At 39.1% G+C, this 20,783-nt stretch overlaps 1 protein-coding gene across 2 annotated transcripts; it reads left to right on the forward strand.

Annotated features, from left to right (window-relative positions):
- Window positions 1-5,149: 5,149 nt before the first annotated feature.
- On the forward strand, window positions 5,150-17,289 carry rnf223.L (ring finger protein 223 L homeolog). Of its 2 annotated transcripts, none has more exons than XM_018225967.2 (2): window positions 5,150-5,300; window positions 15,743-17,289. In XM_018225967.2, exon 2 carries the CDS (start codon window positions 15,750-15,752, stop codon window positions 16,383-16,385), a length of 636 nt encoding a protein of 211 aa, XP_018081456.1. In that variant the 5' UTR covers window positions 5,150-5,300; window positions 15,743-15,749; the 3' UTR covers window positions 16,386-17,289. The 2 variants fall into 2 exon arrangements, with proteins under 2 accessions (XP_018081456.1, XP_041425256.1); XM_041569322.1 differs by lacking the exon at window positions 5,150-5,300 and adding an exon at window positions 9,530-10,404.
- Window positions 17,290-20,783: the final 3,494 nt, after the last annotated feature.

Here is a 20,783-nt window from a genome sequence, read left to right on the forward strand (position 1 = left end):
AAACAATGTCAGAAGGGGGCGTTTCCTGCATAGCTCCAGATCTAGCCTATACCTGCAACTTTCCTTATCAGGGCCACAATAGCTAAGCTTAGGGGAGGGATGCTGAGAGTTGTAGTTGAAGTTTGTTATCAAGGAAATGAGTCATGCAATGCAACAGTGTGGAGGCACTCCCATATTTATTTGCAAGTTATGTATTAATGGCAGTTGATGATCAGACGGAAATTATTAAACATGATGACCCATGCTGGGAGCCCTGTGTCTCCTGCATTCCCTGAAACAACCAGTAAATTTGTTTGGGTCCTAGACTGGCTTGTGTGTGCCTAATGCTTCCAATCATCATCTGTTTCCTATAACTGCCTCGTAACCCCTGCAGGTGGGATAGTCCTTAGAACCTTTTAGGGCAATGATACATGAGCGTTTTAAATTAAATCAATGATACATGAGCGTTTAGTATTAAATCAAAACAAAATGCCTGCAATTCCTTGAAGATGCATTTTTGCAAGATACAGGTATGGGACCTGATATCCAGAATGCTTGGGACTTGGGGTTTTCTGGATAAGGGGGTCTTTCTGTAGTCTGGATCTCCATACTTTTAGGAGCACATTTACTAAGGGTCGAAGTGAATTCAAAGTGAATATTCGAATTCAAAAACGTTGAATTTCGAAGTAATTTTTGGGGACCATCGAATAGGCCAAATTCGACTTCAACTCGACCATTCGATAAGTGAAATCGTACGATCATATGATTTGAGCTGGCCATAGACGCAAAGATCTGATCATACGAATTGAGGATTCGTACGATTTTTGGACCGTGTGTGGAGAGTACGGACTGATAATATCTCTGCGTGTATTGCAGATTGTACAGTTTTCAGTGGGAGACTGTCACTAGTTTTGTCAGACATAACTTTCGTACGATTGCTGTCAGGGGCAGAACATTGGCTGATCTGTTCTTTTACTACTTTATTTGATCTGACTGGTAAGACTTTGATCTGAATGGTTAGTGGCAGGTCGGAAGATGGGGAAGTCCGATCGTACGATGATTTGTACGATCGGATCTTTGTATGTATGGTCAGCTTAAATCGTTCGAATCGTTCCATTCGAAGTACGATCGTAAAATATAAAAAATCCTACGAATTCGACTTATAATGTCGAACTAGCCTATTCGATGGTCGAATTTCAAAGTTTTTTGCACTTCGAAATTCGACTCTTGATAAATCTGCCCCTATGTCTACTAAGGAATCATTTTAAGGACCAGTAACAAAAAAAATGTAAAAACAAATTCGTAGTATACCACGAAAAAAAAAACACCAAGACGAATTAAAACTTTAAAATCGCACAGCTTTTATTAAGAAATAACTTACCGAAACTCTGCTTGCGCTCCTCTTCAGAAAAGGTGATCCGGCGATCCATCGCGTGACGCGCGATTTCTCCTCCCTAACTTCCTAATAGGAGATAGCAAGGGAGGAGAAATCGAGCGCCACACGATGATCGTCACCGGGTTGCCTTTTCTGAAGAGGAGCGCAAGCAGAGTTTCGGTAAGTTATTTCTTAATAAAGGCTGTGCAAATTTAAAGTTTAATTAGTCTTGGTGTTTATTTTGTGGTATACTAACGAATTTTTTTAAATACATTTTGTTGTTACTGGTCCTTTGATTTTTATGTTACTGCCTATGATTAAGTGTTTGTAACATGAAACGCTGTGGACACAATAAACTCTTTTTTCACTTTGAACAAATTGCCTGGTGGAAGTTTTCCTTCATTGAGTGCCTGCTACAAAGAATATTCGGTTACTGGTCCTTTAACCCAATATGATTGTTCTGGGTCCAATAAGGATTAATTATATGTTTGTTGGGGTCAAGTACAATGAACTGTTTTATTATTACAGAGAAAAAGGAAATCATTTTTAAAATCTTTGATTGATACAATAGAGTCTATGGGAGATGGCCTTCTCGTAATTTGGTTTCCAGATAACAGATCCCATACCTGTACATGATTTGAATGATTTAAAGTGACTATACTTGGGCTGACCATGTACCTGGCTTCTGTATCCAATCAGCCCACAAGAAGAAAAGTCAGGGACACACATATTGTTACTGTCCTATTGTTCCAATCATAAATGGGACTTCAGCAAATCAAATTTTCTATGTTTGCCCAACTCCAGAACCAAGCAATATCCACTGAACATATTGCTCAGGCTATGCAAGGCACAATACAGGTACAAATAATCATTTTGTATAATAATATTGGTACATGTATGGCCAGCTTTACCCTTGCAGTTTTCATTGCAGGCAATGGCAAGGCATTTTGGGGGTCTTGCTCTCACACTGCCGGCTTTTGTTGTTCTGTTGCCAGATCTAATATTTAGTGTTTATAGGTCCCTGGTGGGGCTATAAACCCTTTAACCCCTGTGGGCACACCATCGTTAAGTGTTCTGCACTTGTATCTATATTTAATACAACATAAACGAAAATATCCCCAACTTCTAAACTGTGTATATTCCCTGTTTAACCACTACTTGGGGTGGAGTATGTATTACATGAGAGTGTTTTCAGTTTGTGACTCAGACCCTCTGGCTGCACTAGACATTAGGCAGATACAGATAGAAGTCATATGGCTGTAAATTTGCAGATGCTCATGTTTGCACTGAGTGACTCTTTCTATGGAATGGGTCGGGATGGTCTCTTAAGCCACACAAATCTAAACTCTAAAGACAAATACAGGCAGAAATGCTGTGTTGCATATACTGAACTTACTGAACTAAAGTTTTAGAATCTCAGCAACAGTAATGAATTCAGGCCTTGGATTTTGTTAGGATGTCCGTGACACTGCACATGCTCAGTTGTGCTCTGGGAGACTAAGCTTCAGGGTAGTTGCAAATGATCAAGCAGTTCACATCAAAGCTGATACTACAAGTATGGTACCATTCTGATAAAAATTGCAGTCTTTTCTGAGCTGCCATCTAATAAGAAGTCAAATTAATTGCTAATTGACCTTGCATTGTTGCTCTATATATACAGTATATTGTTAATCAGTCCCTAAGCTCAGTAAGTGACAGCAGCACAGAGGATGTGCAGTGAATCATCAGAAAGGAAGATGGGGAGCTACAGGGGCATATTCAGAGGCACAGATCTTCCCTGCTATTGGGCTGTGGTTTTCTTGGGTTTGGTACAGATTCCCAAAACATATTCAACAAAATTACCATTCTTTCATTGCCTTAATTCCAGCCGATCAATAGATATTGCCTGCCTTCCTGTCTGTATGTCTCTCTAGCGTGATACAGGTACACTGGGTAAAAATCTGGGGGGGCTCCCGAACCCAGATCCGCATCCGTCAACTGCCAGCACTGCCCCCTGATCTCCATCTTCCCTGATCATGACTGCAACTAGGGGGGGGTTCTGGCTGGGGCCCCTATAGTGGGCTTCACTTCAGACCCTCCAGTCCAATGCAGTACAGATGCGTGATCCACAGGGGCGATCCTGGCCCCTCTGCCGCCTGAGGCAGCAACAGTTGCTGCTGCCCCCCCCTCCCCTGGAAATTCGCTCTTAAAGTACCAGGAGCAGCATGTTTGCTGCCCCCTGGTACCTACTGGGGTGCTGCCGCCTGAGGCGACAGCCTCAACTTGGCGAAGCACCCCTGGTGATCCCATAGAGCTTATATTTAAACAAATAGTTCTTCATTTTTAAGTGATTTGATTTGCTCTGTAATAATTAAACAGTTGCATAAATCCACATTAGTTGCAAAACAGTCCTGACTGATATGCATGTATTTCTAAATGTTTTATATTTTTAAATATTTGGTGCTCCCCATTATGGGAAGACCCCTTACTTAGCCAGAAAAGTCCAGGTTCCAAGCATCCCAAAGGATAAAGTAGATCCCATACATGTACTCATAAATACATTGGACTGTGACATGCAATATACAGTAGAACCTTAATTTTACATCCCCTGATTTTAAGTTTTCCCTCATTTTATATTGTTGTTTTGTGGTCCCACCTATATATTATGTATAATACATTTCCCTGATTTGACACCATTATTTTCTGGTCCTCTGAAAAACGTAAAATGGGGGTTCTACTGTATCCAGTATATGGTACAGTGTCAGTTTAAGCACACTCCATAGGCGATGCACACAATTAAGAAAGCAGGCACATGACAAGGCACCAATAAAGCACTTTGAATTATGTGAATGTTTGATTCTTATGGAATAGTATCACATAACATTAAAATTCTGTAGTATTAGTACTCTGGGCATTATGGTCTCATGGCAAAGTTGTGTGCTAATATATAGGTTATATTAATGCAGCTTGTTTACTAACACTGTGCAAAAGTGCACTAACCCATAGCAACCACAGATTGTTTAAAGGTGGCCATACGCGGGCCGATAAAAGCTGCCGACAGACTGTGTCGGCAGCTTATTGGCCCGTGTATGGGGCCCCCCGACAGGCTTCACCGATCGAGATCTGGCCGAAAGTCGGCCAGATCTCGATCAGATGGGACAAAAAATCCCGTCCGACCGCCCGTTTAGGCATCGTTAGGATCTGATTGTTGGGCCCTAGGGCCCACGATCGGATCAGCCCGATATTGCCCACCTCAAGGTGGGCATATCGGAGGGAGATCCGCTCGTTTGGCGACATTGCCAAACGAGCGGATCTCTCAGTGTATGGGCACCTTAAGACTACATTTGGTTGTGTGGATAACCCAAACCCAAAGTTCCTAAATAAGTCCCATTGTCTCAAATGATGTGCATAGCATCAAGCATGAGTATAGCTTTTGTTTTAAAACGTCTTTTACTGCATAACATAATAAATATACACAAAAGGTGCCCTAGATGAAGGCACCCCTGGAGATTTGTATAATACTTATTATCTAACACTGACTGCAAATTGATTACATTTAACATACACTAATATTTATTTACCGCCTGCTTGTGCTTCATATGCATCTGTGCCTGGGGTATAAATGAAATAGAGAACGACTTCCTGAAAACAAGTTCTTGTGAATATGCGGTACCAAAGCAGAATTCCATTCACTCAGCAAATTACTGGTTCCTGGTGACTTCACAAGCCATCCCTCTGACAGGTAGGAGAGGAACACCCTCTGTGACTCACCTGTAAATAACAATGAAGCTATATAATCAGTAGCAAGTGGAAAAGCCACAGCTTTACTACAGTCCAACCATCCAGGTGCACAGCAGGACTATAAAGGGGAAGTACAGCAGCGAAGCAGAACGTTACTGGTACCAGCTTTCAATCACTTTAGTATTGTACTGAGACAAGGAACCAAGGGACTAATACTTTAGTGCTGGTAAGTGTGAATATAACACACAAAGCATTATTATTTGGTTTTGATTTAGCAGATTGCTTGCTGATTAATGGATCTCATTAGGCAATGTGCAAGTTGCTTATCTACTAGCCCTGCTTATTGTGGTGCAGCCAATAAAATGAATAAAATTGTATTGGTGGTTGGGTTTCAGCAAAACACAATATCATCTAAAAAAAATTTTTTTTGTCCTGTTTTTTTTGGTGTGCGTTCTATCAACTAGGGCTTTCTATGGGGATCACATGGGTCCCAGTGAGTTGCAGTGCAGCAGCCAGCTAGGCAGGTGTCTTTATTTTCTAGCTGCCAGTAGATGTTGCTACTGGTTTGTGCAAAAGAGCACATGATTGTCCTATGTTTTTTTTTTTACTGCAAGGTTTCAGATCTACCTCCTTTATTCAAAGCTGGCGTTAAATCATTCATGTACAGTGAGTAAAATGTATAAAGTTACCTGCCACCTAGAAAGTCAGCCCTTCAGAGTTTTAATCATATACAGGTATGGGATCTGTATGGGATTTCCTTTTTCTTGCTAATAATAAAACAGTACCTTGCAATCTTAACTAAGATATCATTAATCCTTATTGGTGGCAGAAACAGCCTATTTGGTTTAATCAATGTTTAATAGGGGACACTAGTCGCCCAGCGACAAATCTTCTTTATTGTGGGCGACTAATCTCTCTGAAAAAACATAGGTAATGCTCGAGACCTGGAGATTTCCGAATTTGGAAATCTGAAGCGATTCGTATGCTATCCCTCTGACAAGAATACGAATTACCGGCGGGATAGCATACGAATGGCTTCAGATTTCCGAATTCGGAATTCTCCAGGTCTCGAGCATTACCAATGTTTTTCCTTTATCCAATTAATATAGCGTGTTAGTAGCTGCTTATTACACAGTCTCCTTGTTCTGTGTAGCGGGGGAGATTGGTGTAATGCTGACCTATTGTAAGCTATCTGATAATAGCAGTGATCCCACAACCAGTAGATATAGGCATAAAGCTCTTTTATAATTTTCAATACAGTTATAACATGGACTTGATGCTTTCATTTGATTTCTTGGGGAGCTTTGAAGTTGCTTTTCTAGCCCTGGGAGATGCGTGTGAGATTGTGTGTGTGTCTTTGGACAGTAAAGAGCTGGTTTGAGGACTTGTATCATTTTGCTTTTTATATGGTGTTGTTATGTGTATGTAACTGAAATATACTAGACTCTTTATCTTGAGATCTGAGTGTCTGTTCATTTAACGTTGGTCAGTGCTGTACCTAAGCACCTGCGGGCCCGGGTTCTCTCCTGGCTCCTGCGAAAAGCTCCCCTTCAGGAGGCTGGGCATCTTGGGGCACAGGGAGTGGCACACTCAAAAGTGCTCATTTAAAATGCCCTAAAATTGGGCACTGCAATAGGTATCAACAGGAGTAGTTCCCAGCCTGAACTGTGAACATATTTTGCAGGAATTCACAATACTTGAGGAACAGGGGATGATTATCTATTCTACAATTATTTGTATGTGCTCGGTTACTGGTAAAAGCCACAGATATCAAAGCACCCTAACACTGTCCACCACACACACACACACTGATAGATATTTATATTATAATATTAATATTAAACTGTTACTCCCCAAAATGATCAATTTCACCAGCTGACTTTTAAGAAAATATTGACTGACCAAATGAAAAACTGGTCCAACTGATGATGAGTTGACTACTGTGTCCCACGGTTCTGTGATCTTATTAATAGGCCCAGCTGTATCGGTGCGACATGGCCATCCATGCTAATGACAAAATTGGGCTATTGTACAGCTGAAATAACAGCAAGTTGGACCCATGGGTGGCCAGCATTAGACTTGCACATATGTGTGAGGAGGAACAGAATGGCGCCAGTAACTTCTAATTGAAAAGTCTTTCTGGCTTTTGTTCCATTTAAAAACAAAGCCAGAACATCTTTAGTGGCATGATCAAAAGTTATGGGGAACGACAGCACAATTATTTTAGAATCCCCAAAACCTATATTACTCATCAGTTAGGGTCCTCGTGGAAACCCCAGTAGTCTCCGGATCTTTTTTCCCTATTTTTAATTAATCTTTCCTTGTATGCTAAACTGTTGGGAAAAGCTGGGGGATTGTTTAATTCACAGGGTTGCTTTGATTTTGTTTCTGGGGTGGTTCACCTTTAGGTTAACTTTTAGTATTTTATAGAATGACAAATTCTAAGCAACTTTTCAATTGTTCTTCATTATTTTTATTTCTTTTATAGATTATAAATTATTTGCCTCCTTCCTCTGACTCTTTCCAGCTTTCAAATGGGGGTGACTGATCCCATCTAAATAACAAATGCTCTGTAACGCTACAATTTATTGTTAGTGCTACTTTTTAATACTCATCTTTCTATTCAGGCCTCTCCTATTCATATTCTAGTCTCTTCAATGCATGGTTTCTAGGGTAATTTGGACCCTAGCAACCAGATGGCTAAAATTGCAAACTGGAGAGTTGCTGAATAAAAAGCTAAATAACTCAAAAGCCACAAATTATAAAAAATGAAAACCCAAAGGTGATCAACCCCTTTAAAAGTGGAGTTTTACATGTTTATGTTGAAGTACAAGTTGTCTCCAGTGATATACTAATTTAGAGTGCTTATGCCAGGAGTCATTGAGGTTTACAAAACTTAACTCCATTACATCTAAAAGCCTTTTGTATCTCTGTAATAACTAATTCTGTACAAAGCAGCCATAGCCCAGGTCCATGTCATTTACAGACTTAAATTGATTTATTACAGTGGCCATCAAGAAAAGTAGCGGGACAAATGATTTACTGGCCAGGGGCTGGATAGCTTCTTAATATACAGGATAATTTGTTTTTCTCTCTCTATTTCTGCTTAGTAGCAGATGAAGGGTGTGGCAAGGGGGAAAAAGTGCTTACAATTTGCATCTGTTTACACATGAGATAGAATCACCATTTCCCAAGCATTCAAGTTTCTTACTCATTTATATTACCAAACAGGAATCAGATATAAAGTGGATGTTAGCATTGGAGCCCAGGAAAAATGAATGCTGGCTTTTATAGACTGAGCAAAGTTCATGCGACACAGATGTCCTGGTTTTTAAAATATCTGGGAATCCCAGGTGGAGGGAAAATGCATTTGTTATTTAATTGGCAGGGTTCATCAGTGTAATTTTCCAATTGGTCGCATTTTTTTTTAACCTTTGTATTTACTGTGAACTGATCACCATGGTTGCTATTTTTCACTGAATTCAGGAAATACAAGATATTGTATTTGTAGAATCTGTTGACTAAGGCAAACTCTATGGCAGCTCCTTTTAATTTGCATAAATGCAAATATTCACAGCAGCAATACCAGGAACACACAATAGTATTTGTTCTCATATCAAACTGTTTTAATATAACAGTTACTCCTATTTCCAGAGTAGGTATATTTTGCCTTCATTATTTTGTTAGCTCCTATGCAGGGCTGTAGAATGTTGTTGTTTTTCACCGTATGGAGGGTTTTAATGTAATCCTAAAGAAATGATACAGGACTGAACCAGACATATAATTTATGCAGGGATTATGCATACTAGATAATAGGTAATGTAGTAAACCTTGTAAGCAGGGCCTTTATACATAACGTGGCTTGAATGAGTTTCAATTTAGCTGGGACTTTGTAATAAATGTAATAATAATAATACAATACTGACTATGGCAGGGAATGGGCTATAAGTGAAACACAAAGGGTGCATTAATATCCCTATCTCCAGTTCATGAGTCAAATCCTATATTATAATGAAAGCATTCAGGAGAACTTCCAGATATTTGTTTTACTGGTTTTCCAGGTGCAGTTAGTGTACCATGTCAAGCTTGGTGTATATATATATATTTATAGTATATGTCATTTGCATGTATTAGTTCCATGCATAGCGTACCATGCAAGTATGATGAAACCAGGTATTTCCCTAATTTCAGTCCCAACCTGGCATTTAGGGGGTTATTTATCTAAATCCGAATTAATCTCAATATTTTCTGCTACAAACTCCGTTCAAATCCACTCAGGTTTTTTTACGCAAATTTATTATCACATTTTCCTGAAAATTTGCTATGCTGGAAAAATCTGATTTTTACGATTTTTTTTCGTAATTTTCACCCAAAAACTTCGGGGTATTGCCTTAAACCCAGCGCACTTTAAAAAATCATTTGGACTTCTCCCATTGCCTTATATGCAACCTCGACAGGTCTGAGATGCCGGATTTTCAGATTTTGACTTTTCCATTCTCGGGGATTAATAAATTCCGAGAAATGTTAGATTTTATAAAAAGAAAATCACGAATTTTTCGTGATTTTTGCATTCAGAGTTTTGTAAATAACCCCCTTAAAGGTTATTTACTAAAGTGCCCTGTAAAGGTCAGACATATGCATTATTCTTATGCTCAGGGCCTTTAAAGTGCCACTGACATTCAATGTTTGTTAAAAGCTTAATTTTGCAACATTGGAATAGTCCCAGGAAGCATTTTAAAAAGACACAAATTCCTGTAAAGATATGTTGTGTAACTTTAAGGTCTTTGTGTTTGTTATTTGAAAGGTCTCATGTACTGCACCTGCATCCTTCCAATTTGCTGTTCCCCTTGATCCAAGTCTGTGCCAGTTTCAGATCAGAAGCCAAATAGCCTATTTATTACCGCTGTTTTTGGGCAGGCTTTGTGGGACCAAATGAAAACACGAAAATTATCTGCTGAAGCCTGTAATTACCAAAATAGTTTCTTGATTTTAAAGGCTACATTATATCATTGTTTAATCACTGCATGGAATGCTGCCAAGCATTTCTGCATCTAGTTTACTGTGGATTAAATAAGAAACATTCATTTCAGTTAAACACTGGTTGGTCTACTTGGCTGCAAATCCCTGCCAGGGAAACTCGGCATGATCGCTTCTTTTCCTACAAACCTATAATTAAAGCTACCATTGCTTCATAGTTCTTCTGCTCTAGGAATGCACTGCACCAGCATGCCTTAGACGTACAAACAGTAAGGATACATCAAATCCAGGATTCAGCCCTTTTTGAAGATACTGATTCAGCAGAAGCACATGCAAAACCTGGACTCCTGAAGGTGACACATTTTTGTTTAGAGATGATGCATTTTGGCAGTTGCAGCTAAATGTGAACATACAGATTAGAAATAGATTCCTGGGGAGGCCATACAGGGGTGGGCTAAGTGGTAATTGGTAACTTCTATTGTTCTGTAGGAAGTAAAGACATAGCGCATTAAGTACATATAATAATCTGTGACCTGATTTGGCTGCAGGACTTTCTTGACCATACTATCGTAAATGGTTCAAAATAGCTCAAAATCACCAAGCTGCCTGATCAAACGTCAGCATGAATGGCCAGCTTAGGGCTTTATCCTCATACTGTGACCTAAAGTACATAGCCTGCAGTCTTTCAGTCCTTACAAGGATATTCATCACTGATACAGGATGCAAATATGACACGACTATTTATTCTTGTCATACGAAAAATAGTTTGCACATCATCTGATCACATCTGATGTACTCCGAAGATGATAATCAGAAGATATAGAGTAGTGGAAAATAGACAACATCAGTGTTACAGCAATGCTCTTTCTATTTGAGATGTTTTACAGGTATGGGATCCGTTATCCGGAAACCTATTATCCAGAAAGTTCCGAATTATGGAAAGGTAGTCTCCCATAGACGCCATAATAATCAAATAATCCAAAATTTTAAAAATGATTTCCTTTCTCTCTGTAATAATAAAACAGTAGCTTGTACTTGATCCCAACTAAGATAGAATTAATCCTTATTGGAAGCAAAAACAGCCTTTTGGGTTTTCTTAATGTTTACTTGATCTTCTAGTAGACTTAAGGTGGGAAGATCCGAATTATGGAAAGACCTGTTATCCAGAAAGCCCCAGGTCCCAAGTATTGTGGATAATAGGTTATTGTTATTGGAAGCAAAAACAGCCTATTGGGTTTTCTTAATGTTTACTTGATCTTCTAGTAGACTTAAGGTGTGAAGATCCAAATTATGGAAAGAACCGTTATCCAGAAAGCTCCAGGTCCCAAGAATTGTGGATAATAGGTCCCATACCTGTATAACCTCCTGGTAATCACATTGTCTCTCCATAACTGTGGCTGTGAAAAAATACTTCTCTCAGTGACAAGCAAGATCCAGTTGTCTATAAGTAGACAGAGACTGGGTAATTAAAGAAATAAAGTTTGCATCAATGGGGTGGGGCTTGTATGGAGTAGTGGCAGTCCTAATATTTTAGACATTGTGGGTAATAAAACAAGCCTCGTAGTGATCAATGGATATACAGGCTTTCCCCACAAGGGGACTTCACAGAAATGGGCTTCATCTTTAGATGATACTTTCCTTCCCATGGCTCCCATTTTAAAATGATATGAACTGCATACAGCAAGGCTGACCGAGTGAACCATCAGTTACTGATACCTCTTTCAGAAAATATCTGGAAAGCTTTGCAGATGGTATCTTGAGCAACATGAGTGTGAGAGTGGTGAGGGTTGTTGGAAAAGGTTCAGTTGGACAATAGCAAATGCAACATAATAATAATAAGTAGCCAAATGAAAAGAGAAATGGGGTGAACTTATAGTCTAACTTCAACAATTTGGTAGGTGTTATTGGTCTCATGGCAGTCACACTGACTTGCCATCTACAGTATTTGGGGAACTGTAAGGTATGTGGCTAAATATGTGACTCTTTGAAGAACAACATTTTGGCTTTAATCAAAAACAAATATTGTCTTTTCTTATAATGATGAATAACTCCAAACATATTACAATGTTTTGCTTGTGGGGTAATTGCCTCCTTTTTTCTGGGTGGAGCCTGTTTGGCCAGAGTCACCCTTCACACACATAAATTGAATAATTGACAAATTGCATGTGTAGATACAGAATTCTTGTGATAATATTGTGCACGCCACCTGTCTGGTGCAATGCACAACAAACACCACTTGAAGATAATTTTTCTCTTAACCCAACAGCATTGATCTAATCAATGCTCTGGGATTTTAGCTATGTTGTGGGCTGGCATGACGACGGTTCCACTTTTCTACAGCACTATATGTAACGAACCCGATGATGGTTACAGAGAAATTGGGGGCCTCCAGTGAACTTAAAAGAAGGGATTTAACCTACCTGTAAATTTCCTACAGAAACAACAGATCTAAACAGACACTTGCCCTAGAGCCATTGCTGCAGCACCTCTGGGAAAGCTACAGCTAATTCATTTGGGAAATCTGTGTCCTTCCATTAATATACATCCCACATATTAGATCAGCCTACTGTGGCTTGAAACCTATGACCCTTTGATATTTTCATAATTAGTCAGCCAATGTTAAAATGCAAGTGAATGTAACCTATATGGCAGGCCTATCAACATAAACAGGCTCTGCTGCTGGCAGGGGATCAGATATAGTATATGTAGAAGGAGGAGGTCAGTGTCTGGGGCCATACAGATTTCTGTCCCAAGCTGCTTGTGATGAGGTTCTGTTGAAAGATGATAAGATTGAAAAAAACACAAGGGCACAAATATCTATGTGTACCAGTCACTTCAGTGACACAGGCTCCTTCAACTATGTGTTTCCTAAAGCAAACAATATAAAAATATGAGATCATTTTAGAATTGCAATAACATTCATTTAGAATAAAATGATTATAAAAATAATAAAATAACTCCATACACTCCCCAACTGATGCCCTCCCATTCTACCCTTAGCCTCAAGAGATGCATCACAGAACCCTTGGTGCCCCCACAGCTCATGAATTTACACATTTTCCAAGTCTCAGATTTTGAATGTTACCCAGTGTCGGACTGGGATGCCAGGGGCCCAACAGAAAACCTTAGACCATGGGCCCACTTTCCAAACTATTATTTCTCCTCTCCTCACATAACCTCTTTATTCTCCTAGTCTTTTATATCTACTTACTAGACCGGGCCAGTCTGAAACTGATGTTACCAGATTGGACTGAACCAGGTAAAACTGGTATTAATTTAAAAAAAACAAGCCTGGTGCAGTTTTCTAATTTGTAATTGTTTTGTTGTGACATAGTCATGTTTATGTTTTGTAAGTCATTCCTAACACAGTCTAGAGATTCAGTATATAAATGCTGTAGGTTTCAGTGCTTTTAATTCATTCACTTATATAAATAGCATCAGTGGAGGGTCCTGTACATTTGAACCAGAGGATATAATAACTTTGTTTTTATACCGATTCCTCCTAATAACACTGTATGCTTTGGTTATGTCCACAGGAGCTCTGGTGGCCCATCATATATTTTGGGGGCACTTAAAGCACAAGGGGGTAGCAATGCCAGACATCTGTGCATAAACGAGCGGAGGGGTAGTCGTTTTATTATAAGGGTGTTGATGGCATGGGGGAATGTAGTGTGTGCTATTTCTATTGTGCCTGGCAACAGTATACCTGTAATACCTTTAATAACCCCACTCCATAAAGTGCACTGAATGTCCAGAAACTGTTACTGCAACTTTAAACTGCCCATGAGCTAATATAGGTTATATACATGACCAATCAGCCTGTCACGCCCTATACAATATAATGAAGCAAAATAAAAGTATGTAAATGAATGTGACAGGTGAAACCCCAGCAGATAAAAAGTGCCTGCCAATAACAGCTGGGATGTTTGATTAGGCAAGACCAACTGCAACTCCACGCAGAGGGATGGCATGTCTGGGGAAGGGATAGCTGGTCTGCCCCAACATATCCCTTGCAAATGACCAACTATTTTAGTGTTAACTAATCAGTATCATAAAGGTGCTACATTACAGACCCACATATTCAGAAGTGATCCGGTAATAAAAAGAAAAATAGCAGACAAGGCAATAACTTTATACAATGCTATTTAAGCCTACAATAAATGGTGAAGGAATGAAATACAAATAATTTCCCTGTATGACATAAGATGTTTCCTCCATACACAGAGAGGGGTTGTTTCAACACCAGGGTCTAACAAGGAAAAAGGCTTCAGGGAAAATACCTGTTGGTGCCAGTGTAAGCGTGACAAGGCGTATTGTCTATTTCTGTACCTTATGAGTGAGTGTGGGATGCAGGAACAGATCTGCTATCACTGGAACATCCAGCAAACTTTCCAGAAAACCTTGGCTAAATATTATCTCACTTATATCAGTAGAGATAATCTATTCACTTGTGGTGATTTAAGTGAAAAGTGGAGCAGATCTGTATTTAGATTGCACTTAGCCAGCAGTGCGGAGAGAGAGTGCACTCTATATATCCAGTCTATTGTGAGACAGCTGCCATCCAGGTAGGTAGATAACTCAATCTGAGAGTAGATGGGGACAATAAGGGGTTTTGATTTGGGGGTATTGCATTCATACAGGGCTCATTTATTGTAAAAAAAATACTTGTTGTTGTTGCTTTCGTTGATTTATTCTTTCATTTTTAACCAACATTTTATTTAACCCCACCAATATGATAACATTTGCAGGCAGGAATTGCATCCTCAGCCTCTTCTTAATGAAATAAAGAGAGATTTAAAGTTGCCAGGGACCTATTATCCAAATTATCCATGTTTCAGGGCAACCCTTTTGAAATAAAAAAAAATAACAAAAGTGGTATAAAGGTGATACCTTCATGGCTAACTAATATAATCATAGCAAGCTTTCAGAACATTTTAGTTCCTTTTTCAAGCTGATTACAATGAAGCAGTGGTGTTCTCTGGTATATATACAACATTCAGCTCATAGGTCAAATGACCAACATATCAATCTATGTGTAAGGTGTTAAAATCATTTACGAGGGGATCTGCAGATAAGGTACAAGATAATGTGGGTCAAAGAGGCTGTGCATAAATTAGGGCTAAATTATTATAGTGTTAAATCAAAGGAATTCAATAATTATCCAGTTATGTGGTCTGCCACCAAACTAAAAGACCACTGTTCTATCGGGGTCCTCCATAACCCCACTACAGTATAATACAACACCTGGTTAGTCAATGAACCCTAGTTAATGAGCCCTGGTTTTTCCGGATTAAGAATCTTGCTTTAATTTGTATCAATTAGAAGTTCTAATTAATTACTTTAAAGGTAATTGATTACCTTCACAGTAACATCAAAAATGAAAGTGGTTTAAAGTAATGAAAATATAATATAGTGGTGCCCTGCACAACTAAGTTAGCTGTGTTTGTTTCAGAAGCACTACTATAGTTTATATAAACAAGCTGCTGTGTAGCCATGGTGGCAGCCATTCAAAAGCTGAAAAAGGAGAAAAGGTACAGGATACACAACAGATAACAGATCAGCTATGTAATATACAATGGGATTCTTCAGAACTGATCTATCTACTCTGTATCCTGGGGGGATAATTTGTTACCTAAGGTTTCTGCTTTTCTAGTCACTAATCTATAGCCGCTGTCTTGTTTTCCAATCCAGGTCTATCATGGAGGTACCCATTGAAATTTGGCACACTCAGAGAGATACAGCAGAGGATCCTGATTCCATGCTAGAGTGCTCCATCTGCTTCACCAAATATGACAACATCTTTAAAACCCCAAAGTTACTGCAGTGCTCACATACTTTGTGCCTGGAGTGTGTGGCAAGGCTGGTGGCTGCCCTCCCCCCTGAAAAGCAAGCAGAGGATGTCTTGTGCCCATTTTGTCGACAGCCGACACACATCCCAGACGAGGGGGCCCCAGCCTTACAGACAAGCCAAGAACTGCTGTCCAATTTGCCAGCTCACCTTCAGCATGAAGAACCAGTCTGGATTGAAGGGAACAAGCTCTGTTACAAGCAGCCACCTGAGACAAACCCAGACCAGCAGGATTTGTGCATTTGTGTGGACATTGGACTGAGTAAAAAGGACAGCACCTCTGAACCAAGGCAACGCCGGGGCTTTTTCAATGGCTGCAGTGACTGGAAGAGGCTTTTACTCATAGCATTTATTGTAGCTGTTCTGTTTTGTATTCTCCTTTGGCCAGTTGAGTGTATACTGAAGACTGGGAGCCTACGATGCACGGCAGAGCCTGTTCCTACTAAGATGCCAATCATTCCTGCGGTGGTGACCCATGGAGTATGAGAAACAAACTGGGCTTATTCCAGTGGAGCACAGGCTGACATGACACTTTCAAGTTTACCTTAACAACTAGAAACATGCATCCTGAGGTCATTATATTTCCTTTAATGCCTGTATTAGGGGGGGGGGACAAGACTATTTGCTATGAATGTCTGCAAAAGGGAAAGGAACTAAATATCCTTGGAGTTTATCCCATATGTGGGCAGAGACAATAAGCACAAAACAGTGGTTTGCCCAATCCGAGCGGCTACGGGATGAACTGGAAGGCCTAGTACAGAATCGTGTGCCCAGGGCCACAGAACAGGGAATGTTTTACCATCAGCGTTACTGGTGGAACCTCAAAGCATGAGACTTTTCAGTGATGTATGTATGAATCAGAGCTGGGGTTTCATTTTATCCCCAGCTCACGGAGCACGCTGGAGGAGAACGATGCTCACGCACAAGCAAACGGCTTCCTCATTGTTATTTATGAGGCAGAACAATACAGTTCTTTATATATTAAACTATTTATTATGCCATCTACCGTCATTTTCATTTTTTTACTTTTCATCTATTACTGAAACATTGAGAGCAATTTTTCTAAATCTTTACTAGAGCAATGCTCAACTCTAATTCATAGAAATAAAATGCTGTGTAGCCATGGGCACAGCTATTCCAACTCAGGACTATAGGGCACACGTTTACATAGTAGATAATAGAGACACTATTTTACTCAGGGTTCTCTACTGAACTGAAAACCTTTCACATATAAAACAGGAATATGTTAAGGAAAAAACGTGTATCTACTCCTCTCTAAAAAAAAACCTCTAATGCTAAGCCTTAGATTTCCAATTAAGAATAGGGGAGTGGTTCTATTTTTGTAAACATGGTATTTAAATTGCAAATAAAATTAGGAACTTTTTGGAAACCTATTGTTTAAGTGTACCAGTATGTGCTACATACAGTATGTTATGGTGTACATGGAATATATGGGATTTCTGCAACATGAGCTCATGGGAGAGTCCCTAGATGTACATGATATTTTATAGAAAGATTTCCAAAGCTTAAAGGGATTCTGTTTGTCGTGGTTTTTATGGTGTTGTTTTTATTTCTAAATTATATTGTTTAGCAAATAATTCACTCTACCATATAAAATATAATTCCTGAACTGAACTAACAAGTGAATTTTTTTAGCTGTAATAATGGTGTGTAGGCAGCCATCTTGCCGGATGCTGTTCTTTCAAAAAGAGCCAGCACTTCATGATGGAACTGCTTTCTGACAGGCTATTGTTTCTCCAACTCAAAGTAACTAAAGGAGCCACAGTGGGACTTGGATTTTTACTATTGAGTGTTGTTCTTATATCTACCAGGGAGCTATTATCTTGTATCAGGGAGCTGTTATCTGGGTATAATACACAAAAGCCATGAATATCTTGTAAATTGTATCCTTATATGTCATCAGTTATAAACGGAGAGTAGAGTTGTCATTTTGGTCATCTCACTCGCTAAAACTTGTGTATTATAATAAATAAAGTACCCCTTGTTGGAATATATGAGGATATTAAAAGTAACCTCGGAGTTCTATAACCTTCAGCTTTGTGCATTTACAGTATATGGTCATGGAACTCCTCGGTGATTTATAATATCCTTTCTATTGTACAATAGGGGGTACTTTGTTCACTATATCTTCCCATTGTTCTGCTGTTAGGCTGCTGGGGGGAAAGGGAGGGGTTGATATCACATTACAGCAGTAAAGAGTGACTGAAGTTTATCAGAGCACAAGCCACATGACAGTGGACACCTGGGAAACTAAGAACATGTTTAGCCCCATGCCAGGTTTATCAGAGCACAAGTCACATGACAGGGGACACCTGGGAAACTAAGAACATGTCTAGCCCCATGCCAAAATGAAATATAAAACAATCTGTGGATTTCAGTGCAGAAGTCTACTGGAGCAGCACTTTTAACCGATGGCTTTGAAAAAAACATTTTCCCATGACAGAATCCCTTAAACTATTACACATACCTGTATCTCTATGTGGGATTTCTAGAAATCCATGTGCCCAGCATTATTATTATTAATATTACAGTGATGTCATGTTCTAGTAAAACCTGTTGGCTGTGGGTTGTGAGTCAATATGTAGAGTAAAAATCCAGTTTTCTGTTCCAAACATACAACAGAATGGCTCTGACCTTTCAATAAAAATGTTTCAGTTTTACAATAAGAAAAGACATTGACTGTATCATTTCGGAATGCAGGGAGGGGCACAACAGGGCTGAGAGAACCTACAGAATTTTAATTTGCAAGTAGATTTGCCTGAACCGATAACATTGATATCTGTACCCAAAGTGCATGGAAATATATTCCCAGAGCCACCACCTGTGTGTAATTCTACTGTTACCCAAGAATAAGGAACTAAATGGATATGGAAATGGATACGGTCAGCACATTATTATAAGAGTACAATTCAATGGTTTACACAAACATAAGAAGTTCCAATTTCATGTATTTCTATTGTTCCTAATTGAAAGCATTCGTTTAGTGTGTCTCAGTGAATCCTCCTTCTCCTTTACAGACTCATTCTTTAAGCAGTGTACAGTAAATGCTAATGAGCTGTTAAGATAAAGGGTATTTCTTCCAAGAATCCTTGCCATAAAGCAAGACAGGCATGCTGTGGTTTGCCAGAAAAAAAAATAGAAATAGTCACATGGGCACCAGCACCCCAATGCATGAAATGTGACAATTACTTTTAAATTAAGACTCTTTCCTCTGAAGTGACACTACTTTACATAATGTTTTCAGGCAGAAATAAACACGCTGATTTACAAAGCGAGAACTTAAATTGCACAAGAACAGTTTCCCATAGCAACCAAGCAGCAATTAGTTTTAATCCGTTTACTACCAGGTAGAAAATGGAGGGGTTGAGCAATTTAGCAGCATTATCCCTTTAAGGCCATGGGCAGACGGAGCACTGACCCTGCTTCTCTCAGAAAATGAGAGTAAGATCATCCATGTTTATGCTATTCTTATTTGATATTTTGTGGTTTATTATAAATGGCAATTAGAAATTATTGAAAAATGAAATGAGAGAAGTGGATTCACGCCATGCCCCATCTGTACTGATTTGAATAAGATCTTATTTTTGCGTATTTAGGTTGACCTCTGCTGTGTGTGACAGCACGCAAGCAGATTTAATTTAAATCAGTGGAGGTGGGGCACGGAGCAGATCCGCTTCTCTCAGCCTGAAAAAAATCCGCAGACTGAGAGCAGTGGAGCCAACACCCTGTCTGGACGTAGTCTGAGGACCAGTGTGCCGTAAACTGTGCAATCTGACTATACAATACAGATAAAAAAGTTCTTATATTGACCTTCCCCCTTTAAGGGGGTTATTTATGTCTTATTTTATTTAAAAAAAACACGGCCAAACTCCCATCCCTGATTTTAGCTTATTTACTAATAAGAAACTCAGCAGCGCAGACCACAAAAATAAATTGAGATAGGTGCCTTTCCCAATGACTTATACAGGGTCTAAACAGGTCTAAGAGATGGTGGATTTTCAGATCTGGGCTCTAGCATCGGAGTATAATAATCTTGAGAAATTCAAGTTTTTTTTTCCCATTAAAATTTTTTTTTGCCCCAAAAAGACCGACCAGAAAAATGCAAGGTTTAGTAAATAATCCCCTAAATGTCCCAATGCATGTCCTTTATATTAAAAATATTCAAATACGCCCAGCAGTGCAAAGGTTAAGTGAAATTTAAAAGGAGCAATAGACTTTTAAAATGGATTTCCCTTTTCTCTTTTATAATAAAACATTAGCTTGTACTTGATACAGTGAATCAGCAGAAACGAAGATGGGGGAGCTACTGGGACATCTTTGAAGGCATAGATCTTCCCTGCTAAAAGGTTGTGGTTGCCTTGGGCTGGTACAGAAGCCCAAAACATAAAGTAAAACATTTCTAGCTACTTCTATAGTTAAGCTTTAGTTCTCCTTTAAGATGAAGTGTTTAAACACCCCCCACATGAAAACCATGTTTTTGGCTACTTAAAGGATAAGTAAACCTTTAAAATAAGTGATTGTAAAAGCTGACGAGGGTGCTATTCAAGCAATTTTGCATTATTTATTTATTTTTTAATTCCAAGATACTAAAGGATACATACACTTTTAATAGAAATCAATTTTGTTACAACAGCGCCACCTGCTGTTCATTTTCCAACCGTTCTGACCAGGAGAAAGAAAGAGGGCTGGTCTGATGTTCTTCTGTTTAGGAAAAAAAATAGAAACCTTTCTGAAATCTCTCCTAACATCAGACCAGCCCTCTTTCTCTATCCTTTAATATTTTGGAATTAAAAAACATAAATAATGACTGTACATTGCAAAAGTTCTTAGAATAGCACCCTCATCAATTTTACATTCACTTAT

Source organism: Xenopus laevis, chromosome 7L (genome assembly GCF_017654675.1).
Source record: "Xenopus laevis strain J_2021 chromosome 7L, Xenopus_laevis_v10.1, whole genome shotgun sequence".
In the NCBI taxonomy this organism is placed as follows: Eukaryota; Metazoa; Chordata; class Amphibia; order Anura; family Pipidae; genus Xenopus; species Xenopus laevis.